Source organism: Gymnoscopelus microlampas (genome assembly GCF_963454915.1).
Source record: "Gymnoscopelus microlampas genome assembly, chromosome: 21".
Classification (NCBI taxonomy): domain Eukaryota; kingdom Metazoa; phylum Chordata; class Actinopteri; order Myctophiformes; family Myctophidae; genus Gymnoscopelus; species Gymnoscopelus microlampas.
In genome coordinates this window covers 33739037-33758513 of record NC_139958.1, presented here as the reverse complement: position 1 = coordinate 33758513, position 19477 = coordinate 33739037, and the positions used below count along the sequence as shown (strand labels likewise).

General features: G+C 41.4%; 2 protein-coding genes across 2 annotated transcripts; both read left to right on the top strand.

Annotated features, from left to right (window-relative positions):
• Positions 1–1634: 1634 nt before the first annotated feature.
• Positions 1635–4424, top strand: LOC311037919 (eukaryotic translation initiation factor 3 subunit C-like; the record flags this gene model as incomplete). Its single annotated transcript, XM_084047215.1, has 1 exon — positions 1635–4424. The coding sequence occupies one exon, from the start codon at positions 1635–1637 to the stop codon at positions 4422–4424; it is 2790 nt and encodes a 929-aa protein (XP_083903341.1).
• Positions 4425–9957: 5533 nt separating this feature from the next.
• On the top strand, positions 9958–10851 carry LOC311037918 (nucleosome assembly protein 1-like 1; the record flags this gene model as incomplete). The annotated part of the gene is made up of 1 exon (XM_084047214.1): positions 9958–10851. One exon carries the CDS (start codon positions 9958–9960, stop codon positions 10849–10851), a length of 894 nt encoding a protein of 297 aa, XP_083903340.1.
• Between the last annotated feature and the right edge of the window lie 8626 nt (positions 10852–19477).

Below are 19477 nucleotides of genomic sequence, written 5' to 3'. Positions count from 1 at the left end.
ATTTCCAATTTTCAGTACTTTTACTTCTACTCCACTACATCTAAGGGCAAATACTTCTACTCCACTACAATTATTTGAAAACTTTAGTTACTAGTTACTCTGTAGATTTGGATCATATACAAAACCACTTAACCACTTCAGCCCTATATACATTTAGGCCATTTGAAAATAGTTATTTTGAAAAGATTTGAAAACTTATGAAATGGGACATTCTGCAGAATGAGTACTTTCTACTTTTGGTACTTTAAGTACATTTTGATACCAATACTTTTGTACTTTTTACTCAAGTACATTTTGAATTCTGGACTTTTACTTGTAATAGAGTATTTCTGCATTGCAGTATTGATACTTTTACTTAAGTAAAGAATGCGAGTACTTTTTAAACCACTGCTGAAGGGGGAGATTCCACGTCCTTTTGATATCCCCCAATGGTCATTCAGCCATTATGGGTAGGCTAGCCTACAGATCAAGGAAGCAATACAAATAAAAACTAGAAAAAGTGCTCCTCGGAGTACAGGTCTGTGTGGGTGCATTTCTCCTTTCCGACATGTCGCCTTTCCGACGTTGACGAACCCTATACCTAACCCTAACCCTAACCCTAACCGCACGCGGAAGCCACTAGTCGGAGTGGTGAGATGTCGGAATGGAGAGTGAACACCGGTCTGTGTGTACCGTTTTGCATGATGTTAGGATAAAATGTGTAGGAGTAATATAAATATATTCGAACCAATCAGCGGCTGCTAGGGGCGGGATCATCCAATCACCTGCCAAGTAGCTTGAAAAAAAAGGGACCGCCCCTTCATCGATTGTGCTACTGAGGTCCCAGATGGAAGTAGCCTGTGAAACAAATGTGACGCAAGCTTCTTCCATCTGGCAGAGTCAGGTTAGCGTTTTAATAGGGCAATGTTGAAATGGTGGTATTATTTGTTCCTCAACGTAGTGCGAATGTGCGTGCAAAGTTACATTGCAATTGGACGCTGCGTTCATGATTCACAATTTCGCTGCGATCCAGCCAACGGTGCCGGAGATTAGCTGTTCACAGGGAAAAGTTACATACTATGCCTTTAAATATATTAAAAAAATTGGTAATTGCTACCCAGAATGCAATGCCCAAAGAAACCCAAAGTATTTCAATCTCTTACTGTTAATTTAACTCTGAGTGCTACAAATGGTACCAAATGCAGTAATGTGGCTGTACTGGACAGCTCTCTAGTGTCAATGTGTTTACTGTATGAATGTAGAGCATGGTGTGGCTGAAAAAGAGCGGCCATGCCACACAGCCACAGATGATTAATTCAAAGTCTTTCATTCTATATGATACTATAACTCACGTACGTCCCTCAAGGACTAACACAGACTTTGAAATTAAAATCATGACGAATCAAATAGCTGATAAACTAAAAGGACCAAAGCAAAAATCCGGCCTGGAGGCATTATTTACACCCAAAGGAGGAGTAAAGAATTCACCGTATATGGGCATAGTGGCCTTTTTAACGAGGTCCCCACGGGTCAGATGATATCTGACTAGATGATGATGTCAGATGATGTCAGATGATGTCTGACCAGAGCTCGGTTCCCCTATATAAGTTGATGAACCATCACAAGGACTTAGATTGTTATCTATATCATCCATGATGTCGCGTTTCTTTGCTACTGGATCCGACAGCGAGTCAGAGGAGTCATTATCTGATGATGAGATCCCCCCAAAAGCCTCTGGAACTACGTTCAAGCAGATTCTGCCGCTTAGTGACGATGAAGAGGACACAAAGAGAGTGGTACGCAGTGCTAAAGACAAAAGGTTTGAGGAGCTCACCAACATCATCAAGACCATCCGCAATGCTATGAAGATCCGTGACATGGCCAAATGTTTGGAGGAGTTTGAGCAGCTATGTCGAGCCTTCCTCAAAAGCAAGACTATAGTGGACAAAGAGGGTGTCCCCCTTTTCTACATCCGTCTTTTGGCCAACCTGGATGACTATCTCAACCAGATTTGGGAGGACAAAGAAGGCAAGAAGAAGATGAACAAGAACAACGCCAAAGCCCTCAGCACACTCCGTCAGAAGATCCGCAAATACAGCAGGGACTACGAAGGGGAGATTGCAGCTTACAGGAAGAATCCACTAGAGTCTGCGGATGAGGAGGAGAAGGAGCCAAAAGAGTCAGATTCATCTTCAGGCACTGAAACGGACACAAAAGAGGAGTCTGCCAAATCGTTCTTGAAGAAGAAGCCTACGGTGGAGGCCACCCTAGATGGAAGCCAGTTCCTCAAATCCACCAAAGACTCGGGTGACGAGTTGTCCTCTAGCGATGAAGATGATGACAAAAAGTGGGACTCAGACAACGTAGGCACCAGCAGTGGCGAGAACTCGGATGACAGGGAGGGACAGAGCACCTCCTTAGCCATGGACTACCTCAGGAACACTAGTGAGAAGACATCTGAGAAGAAGAAAGACGTGAGGAAGAAGAATACAAAGAAGAAGGAAATGCAGGAGGAAGAGGCAGACAAGGAGGATGATGCTGAAGGAGGCTGGGAGAAGGTGAAAGGAGGTGTGCCTCTGGTCAAGGAAAAGCCCAAGATGTTCACTAAGAACAGAGCAGACATCAACGCAGAGAATGTGGTGACGAAACTGAATGAGATCCTGCAAGCCAGAGGTAAGAAGAGCACTTACAGATCTGCCCAGATGGAACTGCTCCATGACCTGGCGGGCATCTGCAATGAGAACAACCTAGGGGAGGGCATCCTGTTCAAGATCAAGTTCAACATTGTTGCCTCCATTTATGACTACAAACACATGTATCCAAAAATGTGGATGAAGTGCCTGGAATGCATAGACGAGCTGCTGAACATTCTGTTCAAAAACAACATCTTAATTGGGGAAGACATCACAGAGGACAGCGAGATCTTGACCAGCTCTGACAAGCCCTCTGACCAGCCCTCTGACCAGCCCTACTACAGGATCCATGGCTGTAATGTTCTGACCCTGGTAGAGAGGATGGATGAGGAGTTCACCAAAATCATGCAGAACACCGACCCCCACTCGCAAGAGTACGTTGACAACCTGAAGGACGAAGACCATGTTTTCGGCATAATCAAGCGCTTGTCGACTTACTTGGAGAAGAACGGCAGCACGGTGGAAGTGTGCCGCATCTACCAGCGCTACATCATGCACACCTACTACAAGTTTGACTACAAGGCTCACCGCCGCAGTCTTGACCTCAAGGGAGAAACCAACTTGGACCAGGAGGATGAGATCGAGGGCGAGGACAGTGCTGACCTCAAGGGAGAAACCAACTCGGAGCAGGACCAGGAGGATGAGATCGAGGGCGAGGACAGTGCTGCTATCATGGACCGCCTCTGCAAGTTCATCTATGCCAAGGACCGCACAGACCGCATCCGCACCTATGCCATCCTCTGCCACATCTACCACCACGCCCTGCACTCGCGTTGGTACCAGGCCCGCGACCTGATGCTTATGAGCCACTTGCAGGAAAACATCCGTCATTCTGACCCCCCTGTACAGATCCTGTATAACAGAGCCATGGTGCAACTGGGCATCTGTGCCTTCCGCCAGGGCATGATCAAGGATGCCCACAATGCCCTGCTGGACATCCAGTCATCCGGTCGTGCCAAGGAGCTGCTGGGCCAGGGCCTGCAGAGGACCCAGGAGAGGAACCAGGACAGGAACATTGAGCAGGAGAAGATCGAGAAGAGGAGACAGGTGCCATTCCACATGCACATCAGCCTGGACCTCCTGGAATGTGTATACTTGGTTTCAGCCATGCTACTGGAAATCCCCTACATGGCCGCCCATGAGTTAGATGCCCGCCGCAGGACGATCAGCAAACAGTTCTACCACCAGCTCAAGCAGGGAGAGAAGCAGACGCTGCTCGGACCACCTGAGAACATGAAGGAGCATGTGGTGGCAGCCAGTAAGGCCATGAAGATGGGCGACTGGCGCACCTGCCACTCCTTAATCATCAACGACAAGATTAACAACAAGGTTTGGCGCTTGTTCCATGCAGAGACACAGCGAGTACATGAGATGCTTGTCAGGAAGATCCGAGAAGAGTCACTGAGGACTTACCTGTTCACATACAGCAGTGTATATGACTCCATCAGCATGGAGACACTATCTGCAATGTTTGAACTGGAGTTGCCTATGGTCCACAGCATCATTAGCAAAATGATCATTAATGAAGAGCTCATGGCGTCCCTGGACCAGCCCACCCAGATGGTGGTGATGCACCGCACTACCTCCCTTCAGACCATGGTACTGCAGTTCGTTGATAAGCTTGGCGGCCTGGTTGAGAACAACGAGCGCCTTTTCAGAGATCAAAATAAAGGTGGCTACCAACAGAAGCAAGGCTATCAGAGAGAGCAGAGAGGTGGTTACCAACTAGGGATTGGACGAGTAACCGATTAATCAATTAATCATTCCCGACGGTCAAAATCAAATATTAACTTTTTGTTTTCGTCCGAATGTTAACCAATCCACTTTATTTATAGAGCACATTTAAAACAACAGTGCTGTCGCCTCACAGCTAGAAGGTCCTGGGTTCCATTCCCGCCGGGAGCGCTGGGGGCGTGTTCTCTCCTCCGCGTCATCAGTGCCCATACCCTAGGTAGTGTTGGCAAAAGGGCCTCTCTGTGTGGAGGTTGTTCTCCCCGTGTTCCCTAGGGTAGGTACCCTCACAAAAACATGCAGTAATCCTGGTCTCTATACTGCCTCCCCCTGGTCAGCCAGGGCGCCTGATGGAGGGGAAAGGAACTGGTTGGAATAACGTGATCCTTCCACGCGCTACGTCTAACCAGGGAACCTCCCCCCTGTCGGGTGATAAGAAGCGGCTTGCTAGCGCTCATGCATTGAAGGAGGCTTGAGCTCGGCTCTAGGCTCTCCCTAGGCTGGCAGAGGGAGTGTAGCGCCCAGAATTACTTAGACAATTGGCACTGGGTGAAAAAGAATGGGTTACAAAAATCGTGAGATAAAAATTAAAAAAAAACAACGTGTTGAACCAAAGTGCTGTACAGTCAGTAACAAAATACAAAAATAAACAAGAGCAAAAAACAACACACAATAAACAGGGTTTAAAAAAGTTTTTTTTAAGGTTTTGTAAATCTATGACTAACCAGGGTTTCAGGCAGAACAATTTTGCCTCGGGAGAGGCGCCGAGGCAAAATTTTCCAGTGCCGAGGATTGACCGAAGGACTGTTGTGTTTTCATCACACACGTCCAGTGCACCCTCACAGGAGGAAAGTATGCTGCGTGCATCAGGGCTTTAAAGTCAATATAAAAATGTTGATTGTTTTAACCGCATCGCAAAATGTAACAATATATAATCTACAACAGTATATTGTTACATTTTGCGGGTAGCGTCTATACAGTGTAGATAGACGCTACCCACTACCCTACCCCTCGCACCATGCTGAGCTTCAGCTTTTTTCCCCTTTTTTTTCTCCGTGAGTCACTTAGAAAAACTTCCAAAACTATTCAACTCCAGCACCGCGTTAGTTTCACAGGACTTTGTCTGTGTGAACCAAATATAGTATGGGCTACACTACAGTAGATGGAGTCCATCTACTGCATCAGTGGTTCTCAAACTTTTTCATGTTAAGGACCGACCCAAATGAATATGTATTTGGCCACGGACCCCCATCAGAAAATATTTAGTGCCAGCTGACCTCCATAAAAGATTTGTTTTTTGTGTTACATTTATTTCAAGATTTAAAAATTAAAAAGCTGATCTACAAGCTCACAACGTTTCCCAGTGTGATGCGTTGTGCGCTTGTAGATCTGCTATTTTCAAATATCCGATGTACAGGGTTAAAGTAGACAAGTAGTTAAACTGGTTTTGATGCCAAACACAATGTTGAATAAATGTGAATAACGGTAGCATAATGTACTTGTTTTCCATCATCCATCATCACACCAACTAGTATATTTTGAGGGAAAAACATTTTTTGGTTTGTTTCCTACAATCTTTTAAATTATTTCAAAATAATTTAAAAGATCTACAAAAAAACGATCTACAAGCCCTCTACGCGTCGCATCGACGCGTTGAGAGCTTGAGCTATTTCACTAGTTATGGTCGTGGGGTGTAAGGATTGTTGATTGATTGATTGAATGTAAACAGCACGTGGTACAGTAAAATATTAAGGCTAAAAACACCAAAAAGTTGTGGGGACTTGTTTCCATTGTGGTCCTATGTATTCAATTCATCAACATGGCATAAAAAAAATGCATGTCATCAACAATTACAAACACTATTATGTACAAAGGAGATGGGAAATTACATTTACCTCCCCTTGTGGTCTCCTGATGTTTTTTTCAGGACAGATTTGAAAGAAACCAGTGTTTCACATCTTTTAATGGATGGTGTCATCTGTTTCTCATTGACCATTCTACACAGGTTACATCTACTGACTAGAAACTAGAGATCATTTAATTAATTAATTGAATTGCCCTATATTTGATTATATAAAAATATAATGATGAAAAAAAAAAAATCATATCACAGGGAGACATCTAATTTCCCTTTTGGGTCTCGAGCTAGAACGTTTGGGAACCAGTCCATTATTACTTCAATATAGGCGATCGCCTAGGGCCACAGCATGTTTATGGGGCCCCAAAATAAAACCTTTTTTTGGTGAAAAGACATAACGGGACACAAGTGACATAAATAAATAAATACATAATAACCATTGAGAGGAACACTGAAATGTCATGACAACACATGACTGGTGACATGAGGTATCACTTCTCAAAAATAGATTACCGAAGTCTGACATCACTGCCGCTAGAGGGCGCTATCCCTATGGGTCACAGCGTTATTTTTTAGCGGCGCTAGCCGAGCGGATCCTGCTCTATAGAGCATCGCAGTTGCGCAGAATCCGGGTGCCGGAAGTAAATACTCAATGCATTTTTAGTGTGGTTGCCCTAACAGGGCAACCAGACTATAGTACTCTATACACTTTCTTCCACTTCAAGATAAACAATATTTCGAACCGCATCTCCTCCCACAGTTTTTATCCCCTAATGTTGTGCCATATATCAAAATGACCATCTAAATCGGGAATCGTGCGCTTGTATTTTGCTAAGAGATTGGTTAAATAGTTTAATTGATATTGATTTATTAGTGCATTAAATTCACCCATCCACTTTAATGGAAAAGTGAAAAAACTCAAATTCAAGTATTTTTTTCTCAGAAACCGTAAGAGCTAGAGTTACCAGATTTGGAGGGAAAATTCATAATATTGTCCGAAATTAATGAAAAAAATATCACACCATTCGGCCTCATGGTGGCGCTATAACAGCCCCCTTTACGTTTTGGCCTGTAACTCTTGAACCGTAGGTCCGAAAATCAAAATTTCTTTTCACCTGGATTCCTTGGGTCACTACGCATCTCCCCATATAGGCCACGCCCATTTGCGTCAGGATAGATTTTTTGATATTGATTTATTTGTGCATTAAATTTCCCCATCCACTTTAATGGGAATTGCAAAAACTCCCATTCAAGTATTTTTTTCTCGGAAACCGTAAGGGCTACAGTTACAAGACTTGGAGGGGAGGTTAATAGTTTTTTGCAAAATTATTAAAAAAAGAATCACACCAGTCGGCCACATGGTGGCGCTATAACAGCCCCCTTCACCTTTTGGCCTATAACTCTTGAACCGTAGGTCCGAAAATCAAAATTTCTTTTCACCTGGATTCCTTGGGTCACTACGCATCTCCCCATATAGGCCACGCCCATTTGCGTCAGGATAGATTTTTTGATATTGATTTATTTGTGCATTAAATTTCCCCCTCCACTTTAATGGGAATTGCAAAAACTCCCATTCAAGTATTTTTTTCTCGGAAACCGTAAGGGCTACAGTTACAAGATTTGGAGGGGAGGTTAATAGTTTTTTGCGAAATTATTATGAAAATAATCACACCAGTCGGCCACATGGTGGCGCTATAACAGCCCACTTTACCTTTTGGCCTATAACTCTTGAACCGTAGGTCGTAAAATCAAAATTTCTTTTTCCCTAGATTCCTTGGGTCATTACGCAGCTCCCCATATAGGCCACGCCCATTTGCGTCAGGATAGATTTTCCGCCATTTTGAATTTTCTTCAAAACACACTTTTTGCTCCTTTTCCTACAATTTTTTTCCAAATCTCACACAAATCGGTACACGTGATCTATGGACCCCTGCGATAAACCTGTCCAGACGACATTATGATAGTCCGACCGGCGTCGGCGCAACCACACTTTGCAATTTCCCCGGAATTGCGACGCGTCTAGTTCCCATTGACTTTTCCAAAAATATTTATATCAATGAATTTAAGCCTAGAATCAAGCCATCCAGGATTCTGGTGAATCATGACCATAAAACCTTTTTTTCTGTGATTTTTTAAATTTTATATTTAATGATAACAGATATGATATACTATGTTTAATAAATACCCTTTGTTTTGCCGTTTTCAAAAAAGTGTTTTCACAGAATCAAACGTTTTATGGTCATGATTCACCAGGATCCTGGATAGCTTGATTCTAGGCTTAAATTAATTTATATAAATATTTTCGGAAAAGTCAATGGGAAAAATGCATTGAGTATTTACTTCCGGCAACTGGAAGTGGGCGGGAACTGCGACACTCTATACCTGACTTTGTCCGTGTGCGTACGTCAACGTTCTGATTGGTCAGGTGCGTCAACAAAGTGATTGGTCAAGCTTCACATGACACGTGGCTATAAACACATTATAAACACGTATCGATGACAAAATGTATCAAAGGCGCCGCTACCTTCACACAGGGTGTGATTTTTGTATTGGATTTGGAATCTAGATCGTGTCATATAAGAACCGTGTTCCAGAAATGAACAAATCATAAACGACACAGAGTCACAAACCTGGTTTTCGTTGTAGATCTGCTATTTTTGAAAAATCATTAACATTTGTGCAAATCTTTGAATATATACAGTATATTTTTTTGTAACATTTGTAACTCAAATCTTTGCTTCTGGAGGTCCCTGGAACAAAATATTTTACAAATGTTCACTTTAAAAAATATATATTCAAATGTTCAGATTTTTCAAAAATAGCAGGTCTACAAGCTTGTATGAGCTTGTATATTTGCTATTTTTTGAATAGCCAAAGAAATCTAAAATGACACAGATGCGTTCCTGGTTTGAATGGGTTACGAGTGGTCAGGGCCGCATTAACCGTGGAACCTAGTGGAACTTGTGTTCCACGGCCCGCAGCCTGCAGGGCCCTGTGAGAATTGTGTATTTAATTTTTGTGTATTTAAAGAAAAAATGTTGCAGAAAAAATGCCGAATTAGACCGAATTAGACCTGAAAAATTACGCCGCTGGGGGGGCCTTTGGTTTTGTGGTGTTCCACGGCCCTGAGGGGTCTTAATGCGGCCCTGCGAGTGGTAGCAGCAACAGCAGCGTGTCTATATATGATGTCCCCAGTCTAACACTTTCTGCAAAACCAGATCTTTGGCCCGCAACAAGTTTGGCCCGCAACATTTTGACCAGAATCCCAATATGGTACTTAAAAGAGAATTTGTCATCAACCTATATGCCCAAATATTTATAATGTTGGACTCTTTTAATAGTTGTACCAGAAAAAAAATGCTAATTTGGAAATGTAACAAATCATTTGACTTTGCTCTCGGGAAAAACATGCATTTAGTTTACTCTGCATTTTAAACACACAACTTTGAGTTTAAAAGGTGCTTCTCGTAGAACATTAAAAGCATTAAAAAGCAGAAGTGATATCACTTACATAGTGCAATGATGACACATTCCCATTCCATTATATTTGGATCAAAGCTGTTCCCTAGCAACTAGCAAGTAGCAACGCAATATCACTCCATACGTCACCTTTTTTGACAGCATACATCACTGTTGTCGAGTGCAAAATCTATAAATTAGCTGTCAGGCAGTACTGTTGGCCTTGTAAATGCCGCCATGGAGATCTTACCAAAGCTCTCAAAGAGACGTGTTTATGCCCTGAAGAACCTCCAGGTGAAATGTGCTCACATTGACGCCAAGTTCTACAAGGAGGTTCATGAACTGGCGAGGAAGTACTCCTCCCTTTACCAGCCCCTCTTCGACAAAAGGAGCGAGATCATCAAAGCTGTCTACGAACCAACCGATGAGGAGTGTCAATGGAAGACAGATGAGGAGGAAGAGTTGACAGAGGACATGAAAGAGAAGGCCAAGATAGAGGAAAAGAAGGGTGAAGAGAAGGAGAACCCCAAGGGCATCCCTGGGTTCTGGTTAACAGTCTTCCATAATGTGGACAAGCTCAGTGAAATGGTGCAGGAACACGATGAACCCGTCTTAAAGCACTTACAAGATATCAAAGTCAAATTGTCAGATCCAGGCCAGCCTATGAGCTTCACATTAGAATTTCACTTTGAGCCCAACAACTTCTTCACAAACACAGTGCTGACAAAAACCTACAAGAACAGATCTGTGCCAGATGTAGAGGACCCTTTCCTCTTAGATGGGCCAGACATAACGGATTGCATAGGCTGCAAGATCGAATGGAACAAGGGCAAGAAACCCGTGAAAAAGCTCACGGGTCGCGGCACCGTTAGGAAGTTGACCAAAATGCCCAGCGACTCCTTCTTCAACTTCTTCACCCCGCCTGTGATCCCAGAAAGTGGAGAAGTGGATGAAAACTCTCAGGCCATCCTGGAGAAAGATTTTGATATCGGCGACTTAATCCGCGAGTGCATCGTTCCCAAGGCTGTGCTCTACTTCACAGGAGAGGCCAACGAGGGTTGTTCTGATGATGATGATGATGACGATGAGTCTGTTGGGGAGAGTGAGGAGTCTAGTGAGGACAATGATTGAGCAGGGAGAAAAGGGGGGGGGAATGCAGTGAGGAAAAATGACCCAGACTATGACCCGAAAACCTCCCAACCAAGCGCAATGGCACTTGGCAAAAAAAGGAAAGAATGTGCACCAGACTGTTTTTCCTCGCTGCAAATTAGTTTGGGTTCTTGTGGAGTCAGACCAGTCGTTTTTCATGTGAAGGACCCCCAAAATGACATTTTTGGCTGTGGACCCCCATCTAAAAATATTTTGTGCCAAGTACCCCCAGAAGCGAAGATTTGTATTAAAATGCTCACTTAAAATATATATATATATATATATATATATAAAAAAATCGTAACTTATTTTTTAAAGATTTTGTATATCTGCTATTTTGAATAGCCAAAGTATCAAATATGATGCTATATTAACTAAATATGATGGGGACCCCCTGGAACCCCCCTAATGACCCCTGGGGGTCCCCAGACCCCACTTCAAATAAGCCCATTACAACCCCCTTCCTCTTGCTACTACGTTCCAGGTTATTAGTCGAAAAAGGTTTGAAAGTGCACACCTTCACTGTTTGGATCATATAAAGTAGAAGTGAGACTCGGATGTGTAAACAGTCGCATCCTGCAGCCAGCAGTATGTTCTGGCTATGAATCTTGCCATGTTAGTTTTTTCCCCTCCTATATGGGCATGGTTATATCTGAGTCATAGTGATGGGTTGCGTTGGTCTGCCGGCTGGCCGACCCTTTAGACAGTTTTAATATAGGATTCTGCAAGAGATCTATTCTTATTTGATCATTTTATATACATCTTTTTTGACGCTGTTGCAGGAAACCAATTTTCTTGGTATCATACAAAGGTTAAATTTGATATGATTCACAATTCCAAGAATTGCATGTGTTTTTCACCATTGTCGTTTCACAGAGTAATGCTGAAATGCCACCATCCCAACTGGTTTGGACATACTGTCTGGTTGCATGCAAGTGCAGAGAAGTCTAAAACTCCAAATGTTTTTTTTTTGTTTGTTTTTTTAGACACAATTATCACATGCAAAGGAGGTGAATGTTGCAGAGAGTTGTTGTTAAACAGGGGTATGGTTTCACATCTATTGTCTGGACTCTGACCTACCTTTCTATCAGTTACGTTACGTGGAATTGAGTTGATCTGGGAGTTACATTTAAAGATGGAGTAAGTGATTTTCTTTGGTTAAAATAAGTGTTAAATAGCTTTATATTCTCATAGTACTCATTGCTTTAGAGTGTTTGTTCAGTAACAGGAGTCAATTTTATCCCATCACGATAGAAAACTCAGACAGGATACAGATTAAACAAGTGAAATTGGAAGTGATAACAATGAGCAGACAAAATTGGAACTGGAACCCTATAAAAAATTAAGCTGTCAGCAATCAGAAAGGTACTCTTTCCTGATTGGCTGACATTTTGTCACCTGCCCGAAAATGTATTTTCTGTTTATTAAAGAGCTGGAGAAACGGGGAGACTCCTGTTACTGAACAAACACTCTATAGCAGAATATAGTGCTTTAACCTTTTAACTAAAAACTTTTTTTTTACCAAAACATATCACTTACCCTACCTTTAAATGTTAAAAGAGTTGATGCACTACTTGAAATTTGGTCCCTTTGCTTTACACAAAGAGTCTCCTTTGTGTCTCCTACCGGAACCGCTGCTGGTCGTCAAATTATTGGCTTAGGAATGCGACAAAAAATATGAATGTCATTTTGGGGGTGAACCATCCCTATAAGGAAGCAATAATCAGAAAGTAAATTAAATTAGATTAGGCTGTTTTTATTTTGGGTATTTTCGGAACAGACAAAACTGTTTTGTTTTTTAATCTTATTTTACTGTTAATGTAAATGTAAAAAGTGTAAAAACCAAGGAAGAATATATAGTCTCCACTACGGTGTAGAGTAGACTAATGCGAATCCTTAATAAATAATAATAATAATACTTACGTATTTTTAGCGGCGCTAGCCGCTCTATACCTTAGAGGTATAGAGCGGATATTAGCCCTCTATACCTGGCTTTTGCGTCAACGTTCTGATTGGTCAGGCTCGCCAAGGTTCTGATTGGTCAGGTCCGTCAACGTTCTGATTGGTCAGGCTCGCCAAGGTTCTGATTGGTCAGGTCCGTCAACGTTCTGATTGGTCAGGCTCGCCAAGGTTCTGATTGGTCAGGTCCGTCAACGTTCTGATTGGTCAGGCTCGCCAAGGTTCTGATTGGTCAGGTCCGTCAACGTTCTGATTGGTCAGGTCCGTCAACGCTCTGATTGGTCACTATTCATGACATCACTATGTTACTATTCATGACATCACTATGATGTCATCATAGTGAAGGTACCCACTCTATCAGCTATGACAGATCAGTTTTTGCCACTTACCTTGGAATGCATTTGGTGATTCGCTTCCAATGGCACTATTTAGTGCCACTGGAAGCCTTGAAATAAATTTACAGAGATTTAATATTGTTTCTCTAGTAGAAACACATATCTATGACAAAATATATCAAAGGCGCCGCTACCTTCACATAGGTGTGATTTTTTAAATCAAATGCTGTTTTTGAAACACTTCTAATCAAATCAGACTTTTTGACAAAATAATGGTTAAAACATTAGTAACCAGTGGGCTATGACTCTCCAAAATTGGGGTCGGCATCAGACCAAAAAATCTGGCATCGGTTGGATGGACCAAACATGGGGGACTCTGGTCCATTAAGTATGGGCTTAAGTAGTTAATAATCTACACGTTATATAATAATATTCAAGAGCACCTGAAGTGCTTAAAATGAACGATTTTAAGTGAGCCAGCTGATGGTAGGACCTATCCAAAAGGGATAGACTCCCTAGCTCATTCTCGGCTGATACCAACAATATGCTACTGCTCTGACTACTCTTAGATAAAATGACGTGTAGTGTCTCAGAGTGGAAATGCTTTAACCAGCTCACACATATGGTCAAACATTACAAGACAGAGAATAGACTAAACAAAACATGTTACAAACAGCCTATAGCATAGCCTTTCCTGTTTGGCCAATATTTTCACTTGCACACATTGCACCCAAACAAGATACTACTGGCTGTACTGCCTGTATGGACAGGCCATAGGATAGTTGCACCACGGTGGGCCAGTTCTTAGATTGTCGGGGAAACAGACAACCATTCAGAGTCAGCTAGCTGTTATGCTAGCCATTCTAATGATTACTCAATTGAAATTGATATGGGGAAATAAAATATTACACTCCCAGTCACTTCTCAATGAATCTGCCTCGATTCCTAGCGACAAGTGTGTCTATCTATGAACGTACAGCTAATCTCTGGCACCGCTGGACCGATCGCCGTGAATCTTTGCACACACACTCCCAGTAGTTTGTAATTGTGAAAGCCTTACTCATTCCTTGCAAACATATTCTGATTTCATTCAGGGAATCTAGCCAATTCCTCTCAGGTCATAAACCCACTTCTCTAACCTTCCAATGGCCAAGAACCTTGGTGTTGTCCTGGACAGTCAGCTCTCATTCAAGGCACACATTGCAGCAGTCACTCGATCCTGTAGGTTTACACACTCTATAACAATCGAAGGATCAGACCCTTCCTCACCCAGGAGTCGGCCCAACTCCTTATCCAGACATCACTGATCAGTCATATCAAAGCTTGATCCCTGTAACTCGGCATGTGCATTTAAGCCCCTCCAAATGATCTAGAATGCTGCATGATTGATTGATTTTTCTATAATATACTGTTTAGACTGATGATAGGTTTACTTATGATTGGTTTACTTATGATCCTAGATTACTATTTCTATGCATTTGATGCATTACATAGACCCTCCAGAAAAATGCGTTTATGCGATCGCAGAATTTACCGCATAATCAGCAAAATGGCGCATAATTATGCGGGGGTAACGTTTTTCAAAAAGGCCGCATCGCATAATACGCACATCGCATTCTGCATATTTCGCAACTTTTAACATATTTCGCAACTTTTAACATATTTCGCATTTTTCGCAACTTTTCGCATATCGCATATTTCGCATATTGCCGCATATTTCGCAACTTCCCGCAATTTCACCGCATAAAATTGCAAAAAAACCTGCATATTTCGTCGCAGAATCAAGGATTTTAGCCCGCATAATCAAGAGTTTTAGCCCGCATAATCAAGGATTTTTGCCCGCGTTTTTCTGGAGGGTCTAATTACAGTACCTCATGTTTTCCTTGCTTACTGTAAATCGCTCTGTATTAAGAGCGCCTGCTAAATGCCTAAATTGTATAGATTCAGTACCGTTAAAAGTAAATCTGCAGTTTTTTTTTATTTATTGAATACTTTATTAACAGTGTGTGGTACAATTAGACAATGATGCTAAAAGGATAGCACAAAAAGCCCTAAAGGCTTGTTTCAATTGTGGTCCTGTGTGTATTAATCAAGACATTTGAAGACATACAATAATATACACGACATCATCAACACTAGTAGCAATAGGGGAGTGGCATTTCTGGTGTTAAGCTTAGAAGACATTTCTAGGACCAGTTACAAATTGCAGACAGGTATTTTATGGCGGTTTTGAAGTAGGGTAAGGAGGAGTCACACTTTTTTTTATATCTGTTGGTTGGGCATTCCACATATTGGTGGCGTAGTAGAACAAATTTAACCCCATGTTTGTGCCGAATCTGGAATCTTTTTTGTTCTTCTTCTCACCTATAGCTGAAACATCAAAATATGCTCTTTCCAGTTTAGACACAATGGTTGCATGCAAGTGCATAGAAGTCTAAACCCCCAAAAGACACAATAAGACACAAATGCAATGGAGGTGATTATTGCAGAGAACTATTATAGTACAACATAACAGCATCATGGTAGATGGAAACCATACAATATGGGTTACAGGAACATTTTTCACATATTATTTTCTGGCCTACCTGTGTGGAATGCAGTTGATCTGGGAGTTACATTTAAATGTAGTTTTTTGTTCAAATAAGTGTTAAATAGAACTATGTTCTGATAGTACTCATTGACACAGAGTGTTTGTTCAGTAACAGGGGTCTCCCTGTCTCTCCTCCCCTTCAGTAAACGGAAAATGCATTTTCAGGTCGGAATACCTATTTTATCCTATGAGGAGAGAGAACTTAAACAGAATACAGATTAAACAAGTGAAATTGGAAGTGATGACACAAAGAAATTGGCAGACATAATTGGAATTTGAACAGTATAAAATATATATATTCTTCTTATAAAAGAAGAAGAAGACTATCAAATTGAAGCTGATAAATGTGTACCCTTTCCTGATTGGCTGATAATGTTCAATCCGCCTACATTTTCTGTTTAATAAAGTGCTGTAGAAATGGGGAGACCCCTGTTACTGAACAAACACTCTATAACAATGATATGAATATCCGAAAATAGTGCTTTAAACTTTTAACAAGAAAACTTTACTTTTAACACAAAAATATCACTTACCCTACCTTTAATTGTTATCAGAGTTGTTGCACCCTGTGAAATTTGCTCTGATTAACCACTTTTGATTGATTGAATACTTTTTTAGTCAGAAATGTAAACAGCATGATGTAGAGTCAGACATCAAGGCTAAAAGGCAGTGGCGCGGGAAGGGGGGGGCTACGGGGGCTGCAGCCCCCCTGGTTATTGGAAGGGATTTAAAAAAATGTTTTTTTATTACATTTAAATTTAATTAAAATAATTAGATAACGTAACCCTAACCTAACCCTAACCCTAACCCTAAAACCAAAATAAAGTAAAGGAAATGAAGTGCCAAAACCCACCCAAACCCGCAAATTTTTCGACCCGCAAAAAAATCGCGCACGTGCATGCGTCAGGCAGATTCCCCCGACGCTCAGCCCCCCTGGCCATTAAGTACTTCCCGCGCGCCTGCTAAAAGGATAACACAAAAAACGTCCTGGGAACTTGTTTCCATTGTGGTCCTATGTATTAAATTAATCAACATAGAATTAAAAAAATAACACAATAATACATGTCATCAACAAATACAAAAACTCTATATGTACAAAGGAGAAAAAGGAAAACATTGGCAGTGGATGACACAGTCCTTTCTATGGTAATTTGCATTTATCTCCCCTTGTGGTCTCCTGGTAGATGGTTTTCAGGCCAGTTTTGAAAGAAGCAGTGATTCACATCTTTTAATCTAAGACCAAGACAGCATCTGTCATTTTAAGTTTTAACCACTTTAAAAATCCTGAAAATGTGTGCAAATCTTTGAATAGAATAAAATATTTTTTAAAGCAAACATTTGTAGCTAAAATCTTTGCTTCTGGGGGTCCCTGGAACTAAATATTTTGAGATGGGGGTCCGTGGCCAAATACATTTTGGGGGTCCTTGACATGAAACATTTTGAGAACCACTGATATTATAGAACCATATGTGTTTCAGAAAACTGTTAGGATTTTAGAAGACATTTGTTGATGCGTTTGATTGAATGGATTTATGGATTGTGTCGGGGTATTCTACATTTTGGCGGCAGAGTAGAATGAGGAATTTTCCCACGTTTGTCCTACCAGGTCATTGTCGCTCCCTCTAGTATTGTGGTTGTGTGGGCATCTCTCACTTTGGAGAAGTAGTTAGTCAGGTATGAGGGCATTGGGGGCACTGCCCCTTTGTCTATCTTAAATACCAATCCCATTTTTATTTGCTTAACCCTGTCTTCTACCCTGAGCCATCCCAGACTAGCAAAGTGTGTTAGAATTAGGTGGGTCATGGCCTTTAGCCAGAGAAGTTGTCGAATCAGTTTGTTTTGGGAGGTCTGAAGCTTAGTTTTTAGTGACATTGACATGTTGGAGAACCAAGAGGTTCAAGCATAGTCAAAGTGGCATTGAATGAGGGCTCCACTTAGACCTAAACCTCCACCTAAAGCCTAGTATTTCATTGACTGGGGTCCAACCCCCATGGGGTCTATACCTGGCCCCCTCCTTTTTTCCCTCTACAGACTACACCTTTGCTGAAAATAGCTGATCTACAAGCTTGCAATGCATCGCAATGAGACACGCTCTGATCTTGCATGGGCTATTTTTGCTGATTGTTTGTTTGCCTGCTATGACATGTACAGAATAGGGACGCTATGGTTCTTGTGGAATGTCAACTAAATACTCAATATAGAAACTCATTTTGTTTCCTATTTGAACTTAACCTTGTAGCATAGGCATAGTTGCAATCAACATCTGATGGGACACTGGCCTGGAGGCAGAAACAATTGAATTCCGCCTCCCAGCTGGAGGTTTACTTCAGACCGATAGCAAATGCTGTAAAGTAACTACAATTTTGAAGTACTTTTAGTTTACAGGAGTATATCCAATTTTCAGTACTTTTACTTCTACTCCACCTCAGAGGCTAACATTGTACTTTTGCTCCACTACAATTATTTGAACACTTTAGTTAGTAGTTACTTTGTAGATTTTTATTATTATTACAAAAGAAAACATACATTACCCACTTCAGCCCTATATACATTTCGGCCATTTGAAAATAGCAGGTCTACAAGCTCACATTGTGAGCTAGTAGATCTGCTATTTTCAAATGATTTGTATACATTTGAAAACTTGAAATGGGACATTATGCATAATGAGTACTTTTACTTTTGATACTTTAAGTACATTTTGATGCCAATACTTTTGTACTTTTACTCAAGTACATTTTTAATTCGGGGCTTTTACTTGTAAAAGAGTATTTCTATATTGCATTATTGATACTTTTACTTAAGTAAAGAAATTGAGTACTTTTTCCACCACTGCATGCCTGCACTCTCAACAGAAAGACCTTAGGCAGAAAGGCTTATTCATCTGCACTGTTTAGCTAGCTACTTTATGTTGTTCCAATTCAGTGGTGGACAGTAATTTGAGTACTGTAAATACTTAAGTACAGTACAGCACTCACTGTCCACCACCAAAAAACATGTATACATGTTTTTAGTATCTGTACTCAGATACAAGTACTGTATGACTTTCACTCCACTACATTTCAAAGACAAATATTGCAGTTTTGACACTGCATTTCTGGGAAGGGAAAAAGTACAATCTGAACGAACCAGCCCTATTTCAAATGTTGAAAATCGTAGATGTACAAGCTCACAACGTGTCTCGCAACAATTTGACTGAGTTATACTGGAGTTCAGTACTTTGTCCACCACTGCTGGTAAAATGTAATCAAGTGATATGTTTCTAGCTCTGAGATTTATCTCTGAGTATAGAAGAAATGTACACGTCCCCCCCCCCCACACACACACACACCAATCCACACCCATGTTACATCTCATTAGCAGATTACCCTTTATAGTCTAGTAGGGGAGATAGCTTACCATGCACCTGAATGACATTCTTTTGAAACCTGTTTTTTAGGACCCTATTAATGGTGCCTAGGTAAGATGTTGCAGAGGCCAACTAATGGCCCATGAGGTTCGTTTTGAACCCTTAATCCTGAACCAAAACCTGAAAATGGAAATAATAGAAAATACCCATACTTTTGAATTAAACTAAACTAAATGCCCATACAATCTTGACCTTAGGAATAAAATCACACCCTGTGTGAAGTGAGTGGTGCCCGATGAGCCCTGTATTGACCCCCGTATTGATGTTGTCATCAATGTTTGTGGACAGACATACATACGGACACACGGACAAAGCCAT